General features: G+C 38.9%; 1 protein-coding gene across 1 annotated transcript in view; it reads left to right on the top strand.

Annotated features, from left to right (window-relative positions):
- Positions 1-17,250, top strand: part of LOC127053290 (inter-alpha-trypsin inhibitor heavy chain H3-like) — a 42,192-nt gene that overhangs the window by 7,016 nt on the left and 17,926 nt on the right. Inside the window, exons 2-13 of the mRNA XM_050957752.1 lie at positions 1,672-1,692; positions 5,296-5,462; positions 6,251-6,355; positions 6,791-6,953; positions 7,892-8,002; positions 9,119-9,244; positions 9,327-9,443; positions 10,178-10,346; positions 13,849-13,974; positions 15,095-15,276; positions 15,580-15,765; positions 16,963-17,102. Coding sequence (XP_050813709.1) covers positions 1,672-1,692; positions 5,296-5,462; positions 6,251-6,355; positions 6,791-6,953; positions 7,892-8,002; positions 9,119-9,244; positions 9,327-9,443; positions 10,178-10,346; positions 13,849-13,974; positions 15,095-15,276; positions 15,580-15,765; positions 16,963-17,102 — 1,613 coding nt within the window. The remainder of the gene's footprint in view (positions 1-1,671; positions 1,693-5,295; positions 5,463-6,250; positions 6,356-6,790; positions 6,954-7,891; positions 8,003-9,118; positions 9,245-9,326; positions 9,444-10,177; positions 10,347-13,848; positions 13,975-15,094; positions 15,277-15,579; positions 15,766-16,962; positions 17,103-17,250) is intronic.

The following is a 17,250-nucleotide window of genomic DNA, read 5'->3' as shown; positions in this document are numbered from 1 at the left end:
GAACCAAGAGAAAGAAGGAATTTGTGATCAAACTTCCTGGAGTTCATTTTGAAATAGTGACCTTCCCTGACCTGTAAAATTGCCTTTTTTCTTATTTGCACAGCTCACCTACAATGGGAGCAAATATACTGATTTAAAATAAACATTAATTTCTGGAAACCTTTCTCTCTTTACACCCTTTCACAGTGACCTCATCTACCACCATGGTCCAGCAGAAATACTGTCACTTATAACAGTGGTTCACAAACTGGGGAGCATGCCACCCTCAGGGGCTCAAGAGGTTCTCTGGGGGTGCACAAAGAAACTGGGATCCCATAGATCCTGTAGGACCTGCTGCCATAATAGCGAGAGTGGGATAAAAATATTGTGAGTATTGCAGTATAAAAATAGAGTGAGTGCTGCGGGGTGGGACAGGAGCGGGATTTAAAAAAAGCAGTCCTCTTGCACCGCAAATGACATGAACGCCCTGGCCAGCAGCTGCTGCTATCTGGCCACCCAGCTTTGAAGGCTGCACTGCCCCCAGCAGCAGCACAGTGGTAAGGGATTACCTCAGATTACAAGTAATAGAGGGGGACACAACAAATTCCATGAATGGTAAAGGGAGGGTGCAACTGGAAAAGTTTGCGCACCACTGACTTATAAGATAGTGTGAAAATTGTGGCCTGATGGGCTGAAGCAGCACAAATATATGGACAAGTAAGCCTCAAGGATGTATACATGTATGTCTAAATATTTTGGGTTTCACATAATTAGCTTAAGTTTACAAACCTTCTTTCCTCCAGGGAGATTCCATTTCCTTAAAAATGCCAAATTGCTCTCTAAAAGGCCAGGAAACTGAGTTCCCAAACATGGAGTTTCTCTCTGATCATGCCATTAGGTGGACCAGGTTGTTCCCCAGGTGAAATGAAAAGGGGTTCAACTCTTGACACCCATGGATCTTGGGACACTTCGAGGTTCTTCAGTTATTTCTGCTTTGTGCAGCAGACAGGAGCATGTACAAACAGAAGTCTGTGCTATATGTTAAGGACTGAAGAGACACCATCCCCCCAAACAAACAAACTAAATCCACCACTATCACCAATCCAGGCTAGTACGTGTATGTCCTCTGTGTAGCAATTAAATTGTATTTAATTTTTAATTAGAATTTTTCTCTTTCCCCTCTCTTTCTTTCAGTTTGTCTGTATTTTTTTTCATTCTGTCCCCATCTTTGCTCCTTTTTCAGTGTCTCCTGAGCAAACCACGAACCCAGCAACATTCAAGTTCTAACTTTCAAATCCACAATTGTTGAGACCCATTATTAGCTAATCAAGGCTGCAGGGTTTGGTGCCTTATAAACAGAATAAATGGGCCAGATCCTTAATGACTCATTCATTTTTCCTGGGGAAAAACTCCTATTGTCTCCCACTGATTGCTTGTATATACCCAGATTTAACTCCAGCACCCAATAACTTACCTGGCATATGGTACCAGAACACAAGGATGAATCAACCTTGAATTTACTAACTATGGGCTGGCTCTACATTGCTCGCTCACACAAAACTCTCATTTGATTTGGAAGATGCTAAAGTGCTATATAGATGCTGAAGTGCTATCTAGATGCTAAATAGGTTTATCTGTATGCATATTCTTACAAGAGTCATGAGACAATTTTTCAATTTCTTCTCTTTACAGAAGCGAAGTGCTGATGACTTGGTACGTTCTCTTCTCATTTATAACTGAGGATATTATACCAATTAAGGGTTTGTTTTTATCCGGGCTGCAGTGATGGATTCAAATATCAGTTAATAAAATACTGTTACTATTTTAAAGACTTGTGTCATACTACAATGAGCACAGCGTGAGTAATTGTTATTTCTAGGTACACATGGTAAATGCTATTATCTGAAGAGTTTGGTTTAGTTAATCATAATATTCAGTAATATCCCAAATTCAGAGTCTGTCAGGCTTTGTGCAGTAAAAAGAGAATAAATAAATAATAGCTAATCCCATGTTGTATTTCAACAAATAACAAAACTGTTTGGCATTGTCTGTATGCCTCTACAGAAACATTTTATCTTCTTTTTAAGTATTTCATTCAAGGAAGGCAAGTGGCTTTATCTTTAAGGCTTATGCCAGTTGGCATTTAGACCTCAATTCAGCAGTCCATCCCACTTAAGCACAAATCTAAATACTTAATGAACCAGCCAGGCAGCAGTCATCTATCTCCTCTCATCCAATATTTAAAAAGGACTCTAGAGGTGGTCCTGGAAATTACAGACTGGTAAGTCTAATATCGGTACTGGGCAAGTTAGTTGAAACAATACTAAAGAATAAAATTGTCAGACACATAGAAGAACATTAATTGTCAGACACATAGAAGAACATTAATTGCAAAAGTCAACATGGTTTCTTTAAAGGGAAATTATGTCAAAGAGTTCTTTGAAGGGGTCAACAAACACGTGGACAAGGGGGATCCAGTGGACATAGTATATTTAGATTTCCAGAAAGCCTTTGACAAGATCCCTCAACAAAGGCACTTATGTAAATTAAGTTGTCATGGGATAAAAGGGAAGGTCCTTTCATGGACTGAGAACTGGTTAAAAGACAGGGAACAAAGGGTAGGAATTAATGGTAAATTCTCAGAATGGAGAGGGGTAACCCCAAGGGTCAGTCCTAAGACCAATCCTATTCAACTTATTCATAAATGATCTGGAGAAAGGGGTACAAGGTGAGGTGGCAAAGTTTGCATATGATACTAAACTGCTCAAGGTAGTTAAGACCAAAGCAGACTTTGAAGAACTTCAAAAAGATCTCACAAAACTAAGTGATTGGGCCACAAAATGGCAAATGAAATTTAATGTGGATAAATGTAAAGTAATGCACATTGGAAAAAATAACCCCAACTATACATACAATATGATGGGGGCTAATTTAGCTACAACAAATCAGGAAAAAGATCTTGGTGTCATCGTGGATAGTTCTCTGAAGATGTCCACACAGTGTGCAGAAGTGGTCAAAAAAGCAAACAGAATGTTAGGAATCATTAACAAAAGAGAATAGAGAATAAGGAGACTATATTATTGCCCTTATATAAATCAATGGTACGTCCACATCTTGAATACCGCATACAGATGTGATCTCATCTCAAAAAAGATATACTGGCACTAGAAAAGGTTCAGAGAAGGGCAACTAAAATGATTGGAAGGGGTCCCATATGAGGAGAGATTAAAGAAGGTAGGACTTTTCAGCTTGGAAAAGAGAAGACTAAGGGGGGATATAATAGAGGTATATAAAATCATGAGTGATTGTGGAGAAAGTAGATAAGGAAAAGTTATTTACTTATTCCCATAATACAAGAACTAGGGGTAACCAAATGAAATCAATAGGCAGCAGGTTTAAAACAAACAAAAGGAAGTTCTTCACACAGCGCACAGTCAACTTGTGGAACTCCTTACCTGAGGAGGTTGTAAAGGCTAGGACTATAATAGTATTTAAAGAGAACTGGATAAATTCATGGAGGTTAAGTCCATTAATGGCTATTAGCCAGGATGGGTAAGGAATGGTATCCTTAGACTCTGTTTGTCAGAGGGTGGCGATGGATGGCAGGAGAGAGATCACTTGATCATTACCTGTTAGGTTCACTCCCTCTGGGGCACCTGGCATTGGCCACTGTTGGTAGACAGGATACTAGGCTAGATGATCCTTTGGTCTGACCCAGTACATCCGTTCTTGTGTTCTTACCCCCAACCATAAGAATCCTGGGGCACTTCTAAATGTTATTCTTGCACAAAGGGTACATATTGTTGCTGAAGAGTTACCTAAATAGTTGTATCTATCTATTTAACTGTGTGTTTATGTAACCCAATCACCATAGTAACAGCACCTCCCAACTGTTTGAAAAAGATATAGTAACAATCTTCCTCCCCCATTACTTTCTTCCCAGCATATGGAAGAAATAGCTCCTGTTTTAAGTGGTCCACAGGCCTTGTGATGGATCTCTATTTTAGGGGTGCATTTTCCCCTTAGAATACCAGGGAGGACAACCTGAAATGAAATTGAGTCTATATGAGGAGGCACTTTTATACAAAAGCACTTTTTAGGTGTGTGCAGCATGAGCCAGCTAGTCAGCTGCTGTTTATAGCAATCATTGGTCTCAGAAGCCAGAGGTATATTGTTGTGTACACCCAATACTGAGCATACACAGAAGTTATGAATGCAATAAAAGAAAATTATTTCAAAATGTTATAAGTACCTGAAAGTAGGAGCTTATAGGAGCAGTGCCAGCTCAACTCTAGAGATAACGTTTTGCTACTGAGGTTATAGTTACTGTTAATAGAATAATTATTTTCATATAGTAGCCTTTTTGTGGACAATATTAAAAACACTCAGGCAAACTTCATTGTACCTTAGTGGTCCCGAACAGATACAGCACTTGTTCTTTTCTGTTATGCCAGGTCTGCACTACTTGTAAAGCGGCGAGGGCCATATTACTCCAAAGAAATCAGCTGAGGGATGAATGCCTCCGGCCCCACCGAACCCCCCCCAATGCTGCCAAGCCCCCCCAAAACACAACACCCCCCCCAGCGCCGCCCAGCCCCCTTGAAATACTCCCCCCCCAGCACCACCTGCCCCATGGAAACAAACCCTCCTTCCCCAGTGCTGCCCCACCAAAACAGCAGTATTGAACCTTGGTAATATGCTATAGCGGGCCCCTACAGTAGTATAATTAAGGTAAAAAAAAAGTCTTTTTGCTAGAAGTAGAACAAGCTCTTCCCCCAACTTTGTAATCAATTGCCCTGTTGAACGAATGAGGTGTGAATGAGGAAAGCGTGGAAGGCAGCACCTCCAGACAGCTGCAACCCTTGGAGAGGGGATGGGAGCCAGACCAGATCAGTAGAACAGGTCAGCCACTGACTCCTCGCTCACCTCCTCAGCCCTCCACCACCCGGGCTCACCTACTCACCCCCCCCCCCACTGCCCACCCACTCACCTCCTCAGCTCCCTACCCCCCTGGCTCACCTACTCAGCCCCCACCACGGCCCACCCGCCCACTTGCCTCCTCATCCCCCTCCACTGCCCACCCGTCCCTTCAACTCCCCTCCCTCGCCCGCCGCTTGTCTACTAACCCCCCATGGGCCGCACAGTGAGTCCACGCGGGTCGCATGCGGCCCCTGGGCCGCATGTTGTGCAGGCCTGTGTTATGCAGTGAAATGCTAGGTCTCCCTTTTATGGTTATTTCTGTTTTATTGAATTATTACTGATGTACACAATGTTCAGATGTAACTGGTGGTAATTTTGCCATCTTTTATTCTTCAGATTGTCAATGGCATAGAAATCTACAGCATGAAAATTGACAGCAAAGTGACTTCCCGATTTGCCCACAATGTCATCACTAGCAGAGCTGTCAATCGTGCCAATGTGTCTAAGGAAGTGGTTTTTGATGTGGATCTCCCTAAGACAGCCTTCATTACCAATTTCAGCATGTGAGAAGAACTTATATTTCTAGCACGGACTAAGAATCTGGCTGGGTTTAATACAGAGAAATATACACTAGCAGCATTAAGAATATGAATTGAGATCTTTACTTTACTATTAGATTGATTTTTAAATGTTACTTGGGCAAAGTTAATGATACAAATACAGATGCAGGGTATTTGTGGGACCTTCAGACAGTTGTGCAATTGTGGACAAGAGCACTAATTTGCTACTTTTTTCCATCTGCAGTGGTCTAAAGGAAAATTTCCAGAAATACCACTTGTTCAAACCTGGGATCTCTAGAAAGATGTTCCATTGCCTACAATTTTTCCATCATGACATTATAACTTAATTTATTCCATTATTGTAGAAGCAATATTTGAACATAGTAGCTGAAAGCAGATGAAGGCCAAAAAATTGAGAAAAATATCACACCTTTTTGTCTTTAGTTACAGTATGTCATCTGGTGTCATTGTTCAAAACATGATATTCATGAGGCCATGGTATAGGAGTTTGCCAAATATTTGAATAGTGGTTACCATCAGCCCAATATTGGGCTCATTTATTTTCAGAGGAGGAATTGGTCTTGATCTGGTAAGGTGTAGAACTCTTAACTCCAACTGAAGTAACTGGAAATTGAAGGTGTTCATCACCTCACAGGAAGTGCTCAGCACTTGGCAAGATCAAGTCTAGAAACTGTTAGCAAACAAGATAATGAACAGAGGATAACCAAGAATAATGTCTTCATGTGTCAATACAAATCATTCAGCTAAATTAGATACTTTTTCATCTGTAGGACAATTGATGGTGTTACCTATCCTGGGACTATAAAAGAAAAAGAAGTTGCAAAAAAGCAATATGAGAAGGCTGTTTCACAGGGACAGACTGCAGGTCTCGTCCGGTAAGAATGCTGACTTACAGTGGGCTTAAACTTTTCATTTCCTTATTCCAGCATCCTATAGCTAAAAATGAAATTAGGAGTATATTTTATAGCCTCTGTTAAAAGTTCATACTTTATATGCGAAAAGGATATTGGTTATATGTAATAGAGACATGACTTCTGATTGGTCAGGTCAGGGGTATCCATAACTGTGAAAAATTTAATTATGCAACCCTACTAATTGAATAATACATACTCATGTGATTAGTCCCACTCAGCTACCTGTGTAAATGCTTCTCAGTATGAGTTAGTGATAAAGAATGAGACCCATAAATCTCATTTCTCTTATATTCATTTTTGTGGGCCAGACTATGCCTGGCTCTTGAGCAGGCGCACAATAGGAGAGAAGGGACAAGTAGCCTTTTTTCTTATTTGTAATTAGTTTAACATTTCTAGGGCTTCTGGGAGAAAAACTGAAAAGTTCACTGTTTCAGTCAACATTGCAGCAGCCAGCAAAGTCACTTTTGAGCTCACCTATGAGGAACTGTTGAAGAGAAACTTTGGAAAATATGAGATGCTCATTAAAGTAAAACCAAAGCAGCTCATCAATCACTTTGAGGTAAATGGCATTGTGAATTAATTTGTACCTTGCAGTGGTTACATTCTGTAGTTACAAAAATTCAAGATGCATTGAAATCTTGTGCATCTTTTAGAATATATGCATAACAGTTGAAGCGGGATACTGTGTTTGTTCACAGCAGTTCACAATTGAAGGGAAAGTCCCCAACCAATATCTTGTTGGCAGTGGTGATTATGAACCAGGATGAAAGCCTCAAACAATGTATTTTATTACTGGTTTGCACACATACGCTTCACTAGCTGGGACAAGCAATAAGCCCTACAAAACTAAGATATATTGGAGGGTGGGAAAGTCATTAACACAACTGAGAACAAATGCCTTAATAGAACCTTGCTCAAATTGATGCCAAACAACGCTGTCTGAATTCATAGAGATCATGGTCTCTTCAGTGCCAGAGGTTGTTTGAACACTCTCTTTATCTGCCCTGCTAAAATCTACCTGTAGTTCAATAGCTTTCTCTCATGTGTGCTCAGGAGATGCTTTAAAAGGATATACTCCAAAGATGGTCATCAAAAAATGCTTAAATCATTATATGCAGCACTATGCACAAGACCAAAACCATACTGGAGCATAAACAAATCATAACCAGATATGGCCTCCTGGTACTGGCAGTATGGTATTTTCAGAGGAAATGAGTGGTTCTTCAACATCTGACTCAAATTCTTGGGAGCAGTTAGGAAAACAGTAACTTTCAGTTGTGTTTCTTTTTAAAATCTCCAGGTGGAAGATAGGTAGGTCACATCTAACTACTTGCGGATTTCTGATTCAAATATGAATGCTACTTTGCATTATAAAGGCAGATTTCCCCTTTATTAAGAAATTCCCTATTCTGCATATAGAGTTGCTCATTGTCCTCCATCTAAGTTGTTATAGTGGTGGATTTATCTATGACAGTGTATTTTCAATGAATGTTTCAGATCCAGGCAAACATCTTTGAACCCCAAGGTATCAGTGAGCTGGAAGCACAAGGATCATTCATCACCAATGACCTGTCACAAGTTATTAAAAAATCTTTCTCAGGAAAAAAGGTACAATGGATAATAACCTTAGTAGAGAATGAATTTCTTATATTTTTTCTGCATTCTAAGAAAGTCAGCTCATTATGAAATAATACATCAACGCAATATATTGGGTTAATGCAAAAGTAAATGTACTGTACCGGCCAGTAGTGGGGCTGGATGGGATAATACAGCTTTTTTCCATCTCTAATTTCTATAAAGTCTCTCTTCCCAGGGTTGCTCTATATCATGCCAGTTTATAACAGCCTTGTATGGATTATTATACTAGCACAGAATATCCAGCTGCTCTGGCCATGCCTTTTCCCTCCCTCCCTTCTAATAAAACCTCTCAACTAGGGCCAGGAAAGGAGCTGACTTGGAGGAATTACACATGCTCTACATGAACCAAAGTGTGTGTGTGTGTGGGGGGGTCCCTTTGCCCTCTGGCCTTACAGGGTATTCTTCAGGGGCCACCTACAGCCCTTTTATGCCATTGAAGGTGACATAAAGAAACCACAGCATAAGGAAAAATTCAGGAGATTGAATTTAAATTGACCCTATTGCTTTTTAAAGAATTAAATGTGAGGAAACAGGGTTTTAGTTCAAGACCTCAAAATTGAGCCTGAGCCCACTGGTATTTCTGCTCTGACATCTACTTGTTATTATTTGTTATATGTATTACGGTAGTGCTTTAGGCCAAATCCCTTTGTGCTAGGCAGTGCACAGACAAAGAGATGATTCTTAGATAGGCAAGTGACTGCCCCTTTTGCTGTTGTGGCTGCGTGGCTAGAATTTGCTATCCATAAGCAGACACCTTGCATTTTACTTCCCCACTTTCAAACAACATCTAAAATCACCCCCAGCAGAGCACTTTTTAGTATAATTGGTTTTATATATTTGTATGATGATGTAGTTAATATTTTCATATCTTTAACAGTTGCACAAACTCAGTTACTTAGAATAATAAAATATTGACTTGGGTATAGATAACTTGTTTAAAATGGCATCTGTTTTATAAAACCCTGTTTTATCATATTGACTTTCACATTTCTGTACATACATTTGTCTAAAACACAAACCTTCTCATGTTTTGTGTTTTACATTTGTTTATTAAAGTTTGAGTCTAATGAGGGCTTCTGCTTTCAGGGCCATGTGTCTTTCAAGCCAACCATTGATCAGCAGCGAACCTGTGCAAATTGTTCAACATCACTGTTGGATGGAGATTTTACAATAAAGTATGATGTGAAGAGAGACAGGCCGGGTGATTTACAAGTAAATTCAATACTTTACAATTTCATCTGGGCATGCTTAGTAAATTGAAGTCACATCATTTTACACATCTTCTCTTTTTCAGATTGTCAATGGATACTTTGTACACTTTTTTGCACCAACAAATCTTCCAAATTTTCCAAAAAACGTGGTTTTCGTAATAGACATTAGTGGCTCAATGTCTGGAATAGGAATACAACAGGTAATTGATTACATTTACTACGAAGTCAGTCCTGGTGTGCCAGGTTCTAGGGAGTCTAGTACCCAGTAAAGGTACTAGACACTTCTTATCATGAGCAGGTATTTAAAGTCTCAACCAAAACTATAATCATGGATGTTTTCAAGCTATATTTTTATATCTTCAAAATTCTAAACCAAGATATCTAGAAAAGGCTTCCCCATGCTCTGGGTATCCTGTAAGTTAAAACACATGTATAATTTTGTCTATCGTTTCCTTTTCTATATCTTTTGTACCCTCTTCCAGCCTGGGTGAGGGGAAGCACCTTACTGTTAGAACTCCCCACTCCATTCTAATGCTCAGAATTTCTGTTTCTGCTGCTGCATATCAAGACCCAGGCTCTGGTGCTTAAGATCTCCTCCCCAACCCAAATGTTATTATTGCTTAGCCTTAGAACTAACCTCTCCAGCTCAGCATAGGTGATGATTGTTCAAGTGATACAATCATAGGGCCTGATTTTCATCTCATCTACACAGCTGTTATGCTGGTGTAACTCATTGACTTCACTGGAATTATTCCTGATTGACAGTGGTACAACTGAGGACAGAATCAGGCCCAGAGTTTTTCACTATACACTATATGAATGTTCAGTGAAAAATCCTTAGAAACAAAGCATGTAAAAGCTGTAGGCTTTCCTTTGTTATTCAATATACCCACATCAGTTTCATTCATTTAAACTTGTGTTTATTTACTTATAGACAAGGGAAGCACTTCTTAAAATATTAGAGGATGTTAGGGAAGATGACTACATTAATTTCATACTGTTTGGTTCTGATGTACATGTTTGGAAAGACACATTACTGAAAGCCACTCCTGAGAATCTGAAGGAAGCTAAGGACTTCGTTCGAGCTATTAACACTCAAGGCAGTAAGTATTGTAGCAAACTTGCCAATAGGTGGTACTTCAAATAAATATTAAAGAAGCTAATACACAAATTCAGTCTGAGAATGAAGTGCTACAAGTTTTCATTCTAAAAAAAAATTGACTGGTTAAGAAGCACTACTATAGTTATATGTTTGTTTTGGGGTTCTGTGAAGGTTTTACAACCTTCAGAGAAAGAACTGAAAAACAGGCAAGTTCTAAACAGAAATAATAACCCTCCTACCCTAAAAATAGGGTGTGAATTCACCAGTGAGAGCAAAATTAACGTTACTGGAATTTAAAATTGAGAACTGCATCCTTCAGTCATCAGTGATTCTTACCACATAGATCTGAAGCACATGGCCAGTGGTTAAAATTGACAACATTGCAGTCACACAGACAGTAACTTCAGTCTCAAATCCCCAGAATTTCTGGGTGAGTCTGAGAAATATTCCTCCCGCAACCACACACACACTTCTGTGTGCATGGGCACACGTGCACACACACACAGAGATGCGTGCTATGACGACAGATGCATGCTAACTGTGATCACAGTACCAGTGTTGCCAGCTCTCGTGACTTTTTTTGTAAGTCTCATGACATTTGGTGATTTTCTTTAAAGCTCCAGCTCCTGGAGTCATGAAAATCTCAGCTTTCATTTTAAAAAAAGTAAAGTTTCCTAGCCCTCCTGGCTGTAGAAAAAAGTTAGAAAATGTGACCTGATTGTAATCTAAAGAGAGAAAACCAGAAAGCAAAGAGAAAGAACTCAACATTTATTATTTTTAATCATCTCATGATTTGGAAGCCAATCTCATGATTTTTTGGAGCCTGACTCAAATTTTGGATGCTTGGGGTTAGCAATATTGCATGAGGCTGGCCTGAAGATTTTGGGAAGGATTACAGAGACAATTCTTTGATGTCCCCCAAACTTAATGGATGTACTTCCTCTGCTGCCTGAAGTCTGCATTGTAGAGGCAAAAGTCCGTTGGTGGCAGTCAAGCAAATTATAGCTTCAGCTCCTTCAGGAGCCTCAAGTGGTAGCAGATAGTACTGCAGTCTGCTGTACATCAGCCACACTACACAGTTTTGTCTTTATTGGTGGGTCTTAGCCCCTATGACCAGCTATTCTGGTAGAGGTTGCATTTGTGACAGAATTTCATGTGGAGTGTTCACAAGATGCGAGTGAAGCTCCATATGTATTCACTGTACCCTTCCATCACCTGTGCGAGGGCCTTCCCCAAGCTTGCTCTGTATTACTAATGGAACATTCCTGTGGTTGGCATTTACCCAAAATATAATGTCCATTTTTTTATTATGTTAGTTTGCAAAATCCAGGTTCTGTCAAATTTACTTATCCCCCGCCATCAAAACCAAATCCTTTCACTGTAATATGAAGTGTTTATGTGATGGATTTAAATACCAGCTATAAATGGAGGCAAAATATTAAGGGGCTGAAACTGCCTGAATTCAGTTATCGTACTGTAATGATAATTCACTAGATTCCTAAATTTCCACTCTACTCCGCCCTGATAAGGCCTCAACTGGAGTATTGTGTCCAGTTCAGGGTGCCACATTTCAGAAAGGATGAGGACAAATTGGAGAAAGTCCAGAGGAGAGCAACATAAATGATTAAAGGTCTAGAAAACGACCTATGAGGAAAGACTGAAAAAATTGGTTAGTTTAGTCAGGAGAAGGGAAGTCGGGGAGGGGAGATACGATAACAGTTTTCAAGAACATAAAATTTTGCTATAAGGAGAAGGGAGAAAAATTGTTCTCGGAGAATAAGACAAGAAGCAATGGGCTTAAATAGCAGCAAGAGTGCTTTAGGTTGGACATTAGGAAGAACTTCCTAACTGTCAGGGTAATTAAGCACTGGAATAAATTACCTAGGGAGGTTGTGAAATCTCCATCATTAGTGGTTTTTAAGAACAGGTTAGACAAACATCTGTTGCGGTGATCTAGATAATACTTAGTCCTGCCTTGAGTGTAGGAGACTGGACTAGAAGACCTCTTGAGGTCCCTTCCAGTTCTACATTTCTATAATTCTATAATAAATAAACAATGTTTCACATAGAGCATCATAAGGTGATAATTAATAGCCAACATGGATTTTTAAGAACAGATCATACCAGAGCAATCTAATTTCCTTCTTTTACAGGGCAACAGCCTAGTGGATGCAGGGCGGGGGAAGCAGTATATGTGCTATATCTGGACTTTTTAGTAAGGCATTTGACCCAGTCCCACATGACATTATCGTAAACAAACTAGGGAAACTATGTCAACTTTCTAACTAAAAGGATAGTTAAGCTCTGGAATAAGCTCCCAAGGAAGGTAATGGAGACTCTTATCATTGGAAATGTTTAAAAACAAGTTGGAAAAACACCTGTGAGGGATGGTCTAGATTTACTTGGTCCTGCCACAGCTCAGGAGGCTGGACTTGATGATTTATCGAGGTCTCTTCCAGCCCTTCATTTCTATTATTGTATGAAATATGGTCTCAATTAAGTTACTATAAAGTTTTAAAAGTGGAAGGACATATCAAGTGGTTCCTGCAGGGGTCTGTCTTGGGTCTGATACTAGTCATTATTTTCATTAATGGATGATGGAACAGAGTGCATGCTTATAAAATTTGCAGATGACATCAAGCTGGTAGTGGTTATAAGCACTTTGGATGACAGGATTAGAATTCAAAATTATCTTAATAAATTGAAGAATCGGTCTGAAATCAACAAGATTAAATTCAGTTAAGAGACGTGCACAACACTGCACTTAGGAAGGAAAAATACAAAATGTGGACTAACTGGCTAGGCAGCAGAACTGCAGCAAAGGACCTGGGGGCTACAGGGGAATCTCAATTTGAATATGAGTCAATAGTGTGATGCTGTTGCAAAAAAGACAAATGTCACTCTGGAATGTATTAACGAGACAGAGGAGATAATTGTTCAGCTCAACTCAGCAATGGTGAGGCCTCAGCTGTAGTAGTGTTTCCAGTTTTGGGCACCACACTTTAAGAAAAAAGTGCACAAATTGGAGCGAGTCCTGAGGGGATCAACCAAAATGAAAAGCTGACCTATGAGGAAAGATTGATAAAACTGGGCATGTTTAATTTATGAAACTGCCTTCAAATATGTGAAAGGTTATTATAAAGAGAATGGTGATCAGTTCTTTTTGTCCACCAAAGGTAGGACAAGAAGTAGTTTGCTTACTTTGCAGCAAGATTTAGGTTAGATATTAGGAAAAACTTTCTAACACTAAGGATAGTTTAAGCACTGGAACAAATTACTTAGTGAGGTTGTGGAATTGCCATAACTGGAGGTTTTTAAGAACAGATTAGAAAAGCACCTGTCAGGGATGGTCTAGGTATACTTAATCCAGCCACGGCCTGTGGGGCTGGAAGAGATGTCCTCCTGAGGTCCTTTCCAGCCCCACATTTCTATGAATCTAGGATTAAAACATTTCTATTTTTGATCACCAGTTTTCAACCCTAATTTGTGTCTCTACATTGCAGTGACAAACCTACATGGTGGTTTAATGAAGGGAATTGAAATGCTGACTACAGCTTTTGAAACAAATTCTGTGCCCAAGAGAAGTGCATCTATTATTATCATGTTAACGGATGGTCAACCCAATGAAGGTAGGTGTCTTGGTAAATGAAGCGAACAGTAAAATGGAATTAGGCAGGTGAAGGAAAATAATTACTTCAATTTTAGTTCACCATTCTTTAATTTTAGGAGACATGAGACCCGATTCACCTCTGATTTCAATGGCATTACACTAAGGTTAAGCTGCTGTAGCAGACTGGAGAATCACCTCTTTGGTTTCAGTTTGTGATTCATTATCGACCACAAATATATATATATATACACTGTGTCTTTGGTGGGTCTCATCCTAGTCATAATTTTGCCACATTACTAAACCATTGCCTAATTAGACATCATCCTTGCTATATTAAGAACATTTTCATTGGTGTAGCTGAATTAATTCAGTTACACTGATGCAAACCCTTAATTTAGATGTCCTGCACTGATGGGAAGGGTATTTGTCAATTAAGCTAAACTGCTTTGTGCTGGTGTAACATGTCTACATTATGGGTTTTCACTGGTGTAACTGAATAATTGTTATGATGGTGCATATTTTCTTTATATAGAGTTTCATCTCTTGGTAATGAATAAAGATGAGGAGCGGGATTCTCCCACCCATTCTGTGCCCTAATCACCATTGCACCAGGGCCCACCTAAAGGTGCCACAAAAGGGGTAGGAGAGAATTTCCTGGGAGCATGCCAGGATGGAACCAGAAGTTTGGAAGGGATCTCCATAATACATGCTACTCCCACTTATGAAGTTGCCTGTAAACAAAGCAGCCACTCTCGGGATGTCATAACAGAGCTCTATATAGGACTTCACTGAGTTATGCTGAGGGCCTCACCAGTCCCTGAACAACTCAGAATCCTGAAAGCACAAAGGTGGCTGGTGTGTACTCTGCCTCTTGGAGAACCTTATTTATGGGGATAATAAAGGTTTTTGTTTTTGTTTTTTTAAAGGAAGTCTGCTTTCTAAGTTAGATACTTGTATATACTTTGTCTAAAGTTAGTTTAGAATTAATGATGCCTAGAAAACATGATAGTCATGCCCTGAAAAATCTAAATAAAAAATAACTAACCACATTTCATTCATTTTATTATTTTTTTCTGTTTGCTATTATTTTCATAAACAAAATCTTCAAGTCTATTTGTTTTGTATTATTTAATATGCAGGTGTATCAGACCGTCAGGAAATTCAAATGAATGTGAAAAAAGCCATTCAAGGAAGATACCCCTTATATAACCTAGCTTTTGGCTATGGTGTTGACTATAATTTTCTAGAAAAGATGGCACTAGAGAATAAAGGATTGGCTCGTCGCATCTATCCACATTCTGATTCAGCCATACAAATGGAGGTAAAACCATAACCATATAAATTCAGTTAATGATGGCAGTCACTCTGATATTTCTAATGACATTTGTCTCCACTTTCAATGTAATTAAACAAAATATGACCATGTACTGGGGTGCTAGATTTCCAGGTAACAGCTTTCCCCTTCTCTTGTAAAGGTGTAAAGTGTAATGACTATGAATTGGGAGACAGCATGGTCTAATGAACAGTTTTATTTATTTGTTAAGGTGTCAAGAGGTCTTTGGAAACTGGAGTGTCTATGAATTATATATTTATTAATTATAAGCTCCCTCCTTCTTCCATCTAGGGTTTTTATGAGGAAGTAGCCAATCCCATGCTTACAGAAGTGGAGTTAAACTACCCTGAAAATGCAATATCTGACTTAACTCAAAACATCTTTAAGCACTACTATGATGGCTCTGAAATCGTGGTGGCTGGACGTCTTACAGATAATGACCTGAACAGTTTGACTGCAGATGTGAAAGCTCAAGGTGTAAGTATGGGTCTACTGTGATTGTTTCAAGCCTTTCTTTGTGACAAAAAATGTCTGAATGTGGGAGATTCCAAATTTGGCAGTGCATACAAATTCCCCAATATACCTTTATTCTATGAAAAAAAATATTGCAGAGTATGGAGAATTTAAATATACCAAAAGGCATGACATTTATTTAGCTAAATTTTTCTTTGAATTACTCTAACGTCAATCTGGAGTAACTTTGTACAGTATGTCCAATTTCACTAAGTTAGTGTTGCTATCAGAACCTTGATGTTTACATCTCTTGATGATTTTTTTTGTCTTTACGTGGTTAGCCTTATTGTTTCATTAACATTGTGTTTAATAGTTGAATGGAATAATCTGTGGCTTTTACCTTTGTATGCAAACTCTGTAAAAAGTACAATTCAAGATTCATCAGTATGACAGTATGAAAATCTTGTTCTAATACAATATTGCTAAGTTAAATCCAGATGCCAGTCTTGCCACTTCCCCCCAAGAGTTCTGGTGATTTGGTTTGCATGTGAAATGGATTTGTCCTCCAAAATTGTCTTTAATACTTTGAGGAATACTTTCCACTCTCCAAAGCAATTGAATATTTGAAAGGCCTTCCAATGGAAATAGAACTTCGTTCCTGTTAGGTACTAAGTGGACTAAACATTATTTCCAGTCCTGGATTCTATAACAATTTTAAAAAACCCAACACGAATGTACCACTTTCATACAGAGAATTTTTATCAAATGTACAGTATCACTTGTATGCTGTATGTACTCTGACACACATTGGTCCACTTCACATTACAGTTATTATAATCTGAAACGAAATATATTCAAAATACAGAAATTGTGCTACTACTAGGCCAGCTGCTATATCTGTGCCATGTTAAATACATAGCATAAGCAATGTACAGGTAAATCCTGATTAACCAAATTTCAGTGTTAATTTTGAAAATATGTTCTGTCCCCATATGTGTACTTCTAGCAGCTGTGGAGCTCCTGAGCAAAGGCACTGATACTGACTTCTGAACCTGTGCAATTCTCAGTGCAGGATCAAGATGTTCATTAATTTACTGTAGATCCTCATTTTTCAAATCCTAGATTATATGAAGATTTTGGATGTCTCCTGTAATCTATGGATAGTCAGGGGGATCAGTCGTACCTGCCTGTTACAGAGAGAAGTTTCTTTATTCCTAACAGGCAGAAAATGATGTGATGTTTAGTGAACAAGCAGATGTCGAAGAAACGGCAAAAGCTCTTCAAGAACAGGAGTACATATTTGGGGATTACATTGAGAGGCTTTGGGCTTATCTCACCATCCAACAATTACTGGATAAACGGTAACGAAATATAAATTAACATTCTCTGTGAAATAGCATGAAAACACTGGGCAGCTAATTGGCAATATTCATTACAAATGCACAGAAAATACCGAACTGTTTACCTAATTTACTCTCCATAACAAAAAAATAGTAAGTATTGATTTTT

Source organism: Gopherus flavomarginatus, chromosome 6 (assembly GCF_025201925.1).
Source record: "Gopherus flavomarginatus isolate rGopFla2 chromosome 6, rGopFla2.mat.asm, whole genome shotgun sequence".
Classification (NCBI taxonomy): domain Eukaryota; kingdom Metazoa; phylum Chordata; order Testudines; family Testudinidae; genus Gopherus; species Gopherus flavomarginatus.
This window is presented reverse-complemented; position numbering and strand designations above follow the sequence as displayed.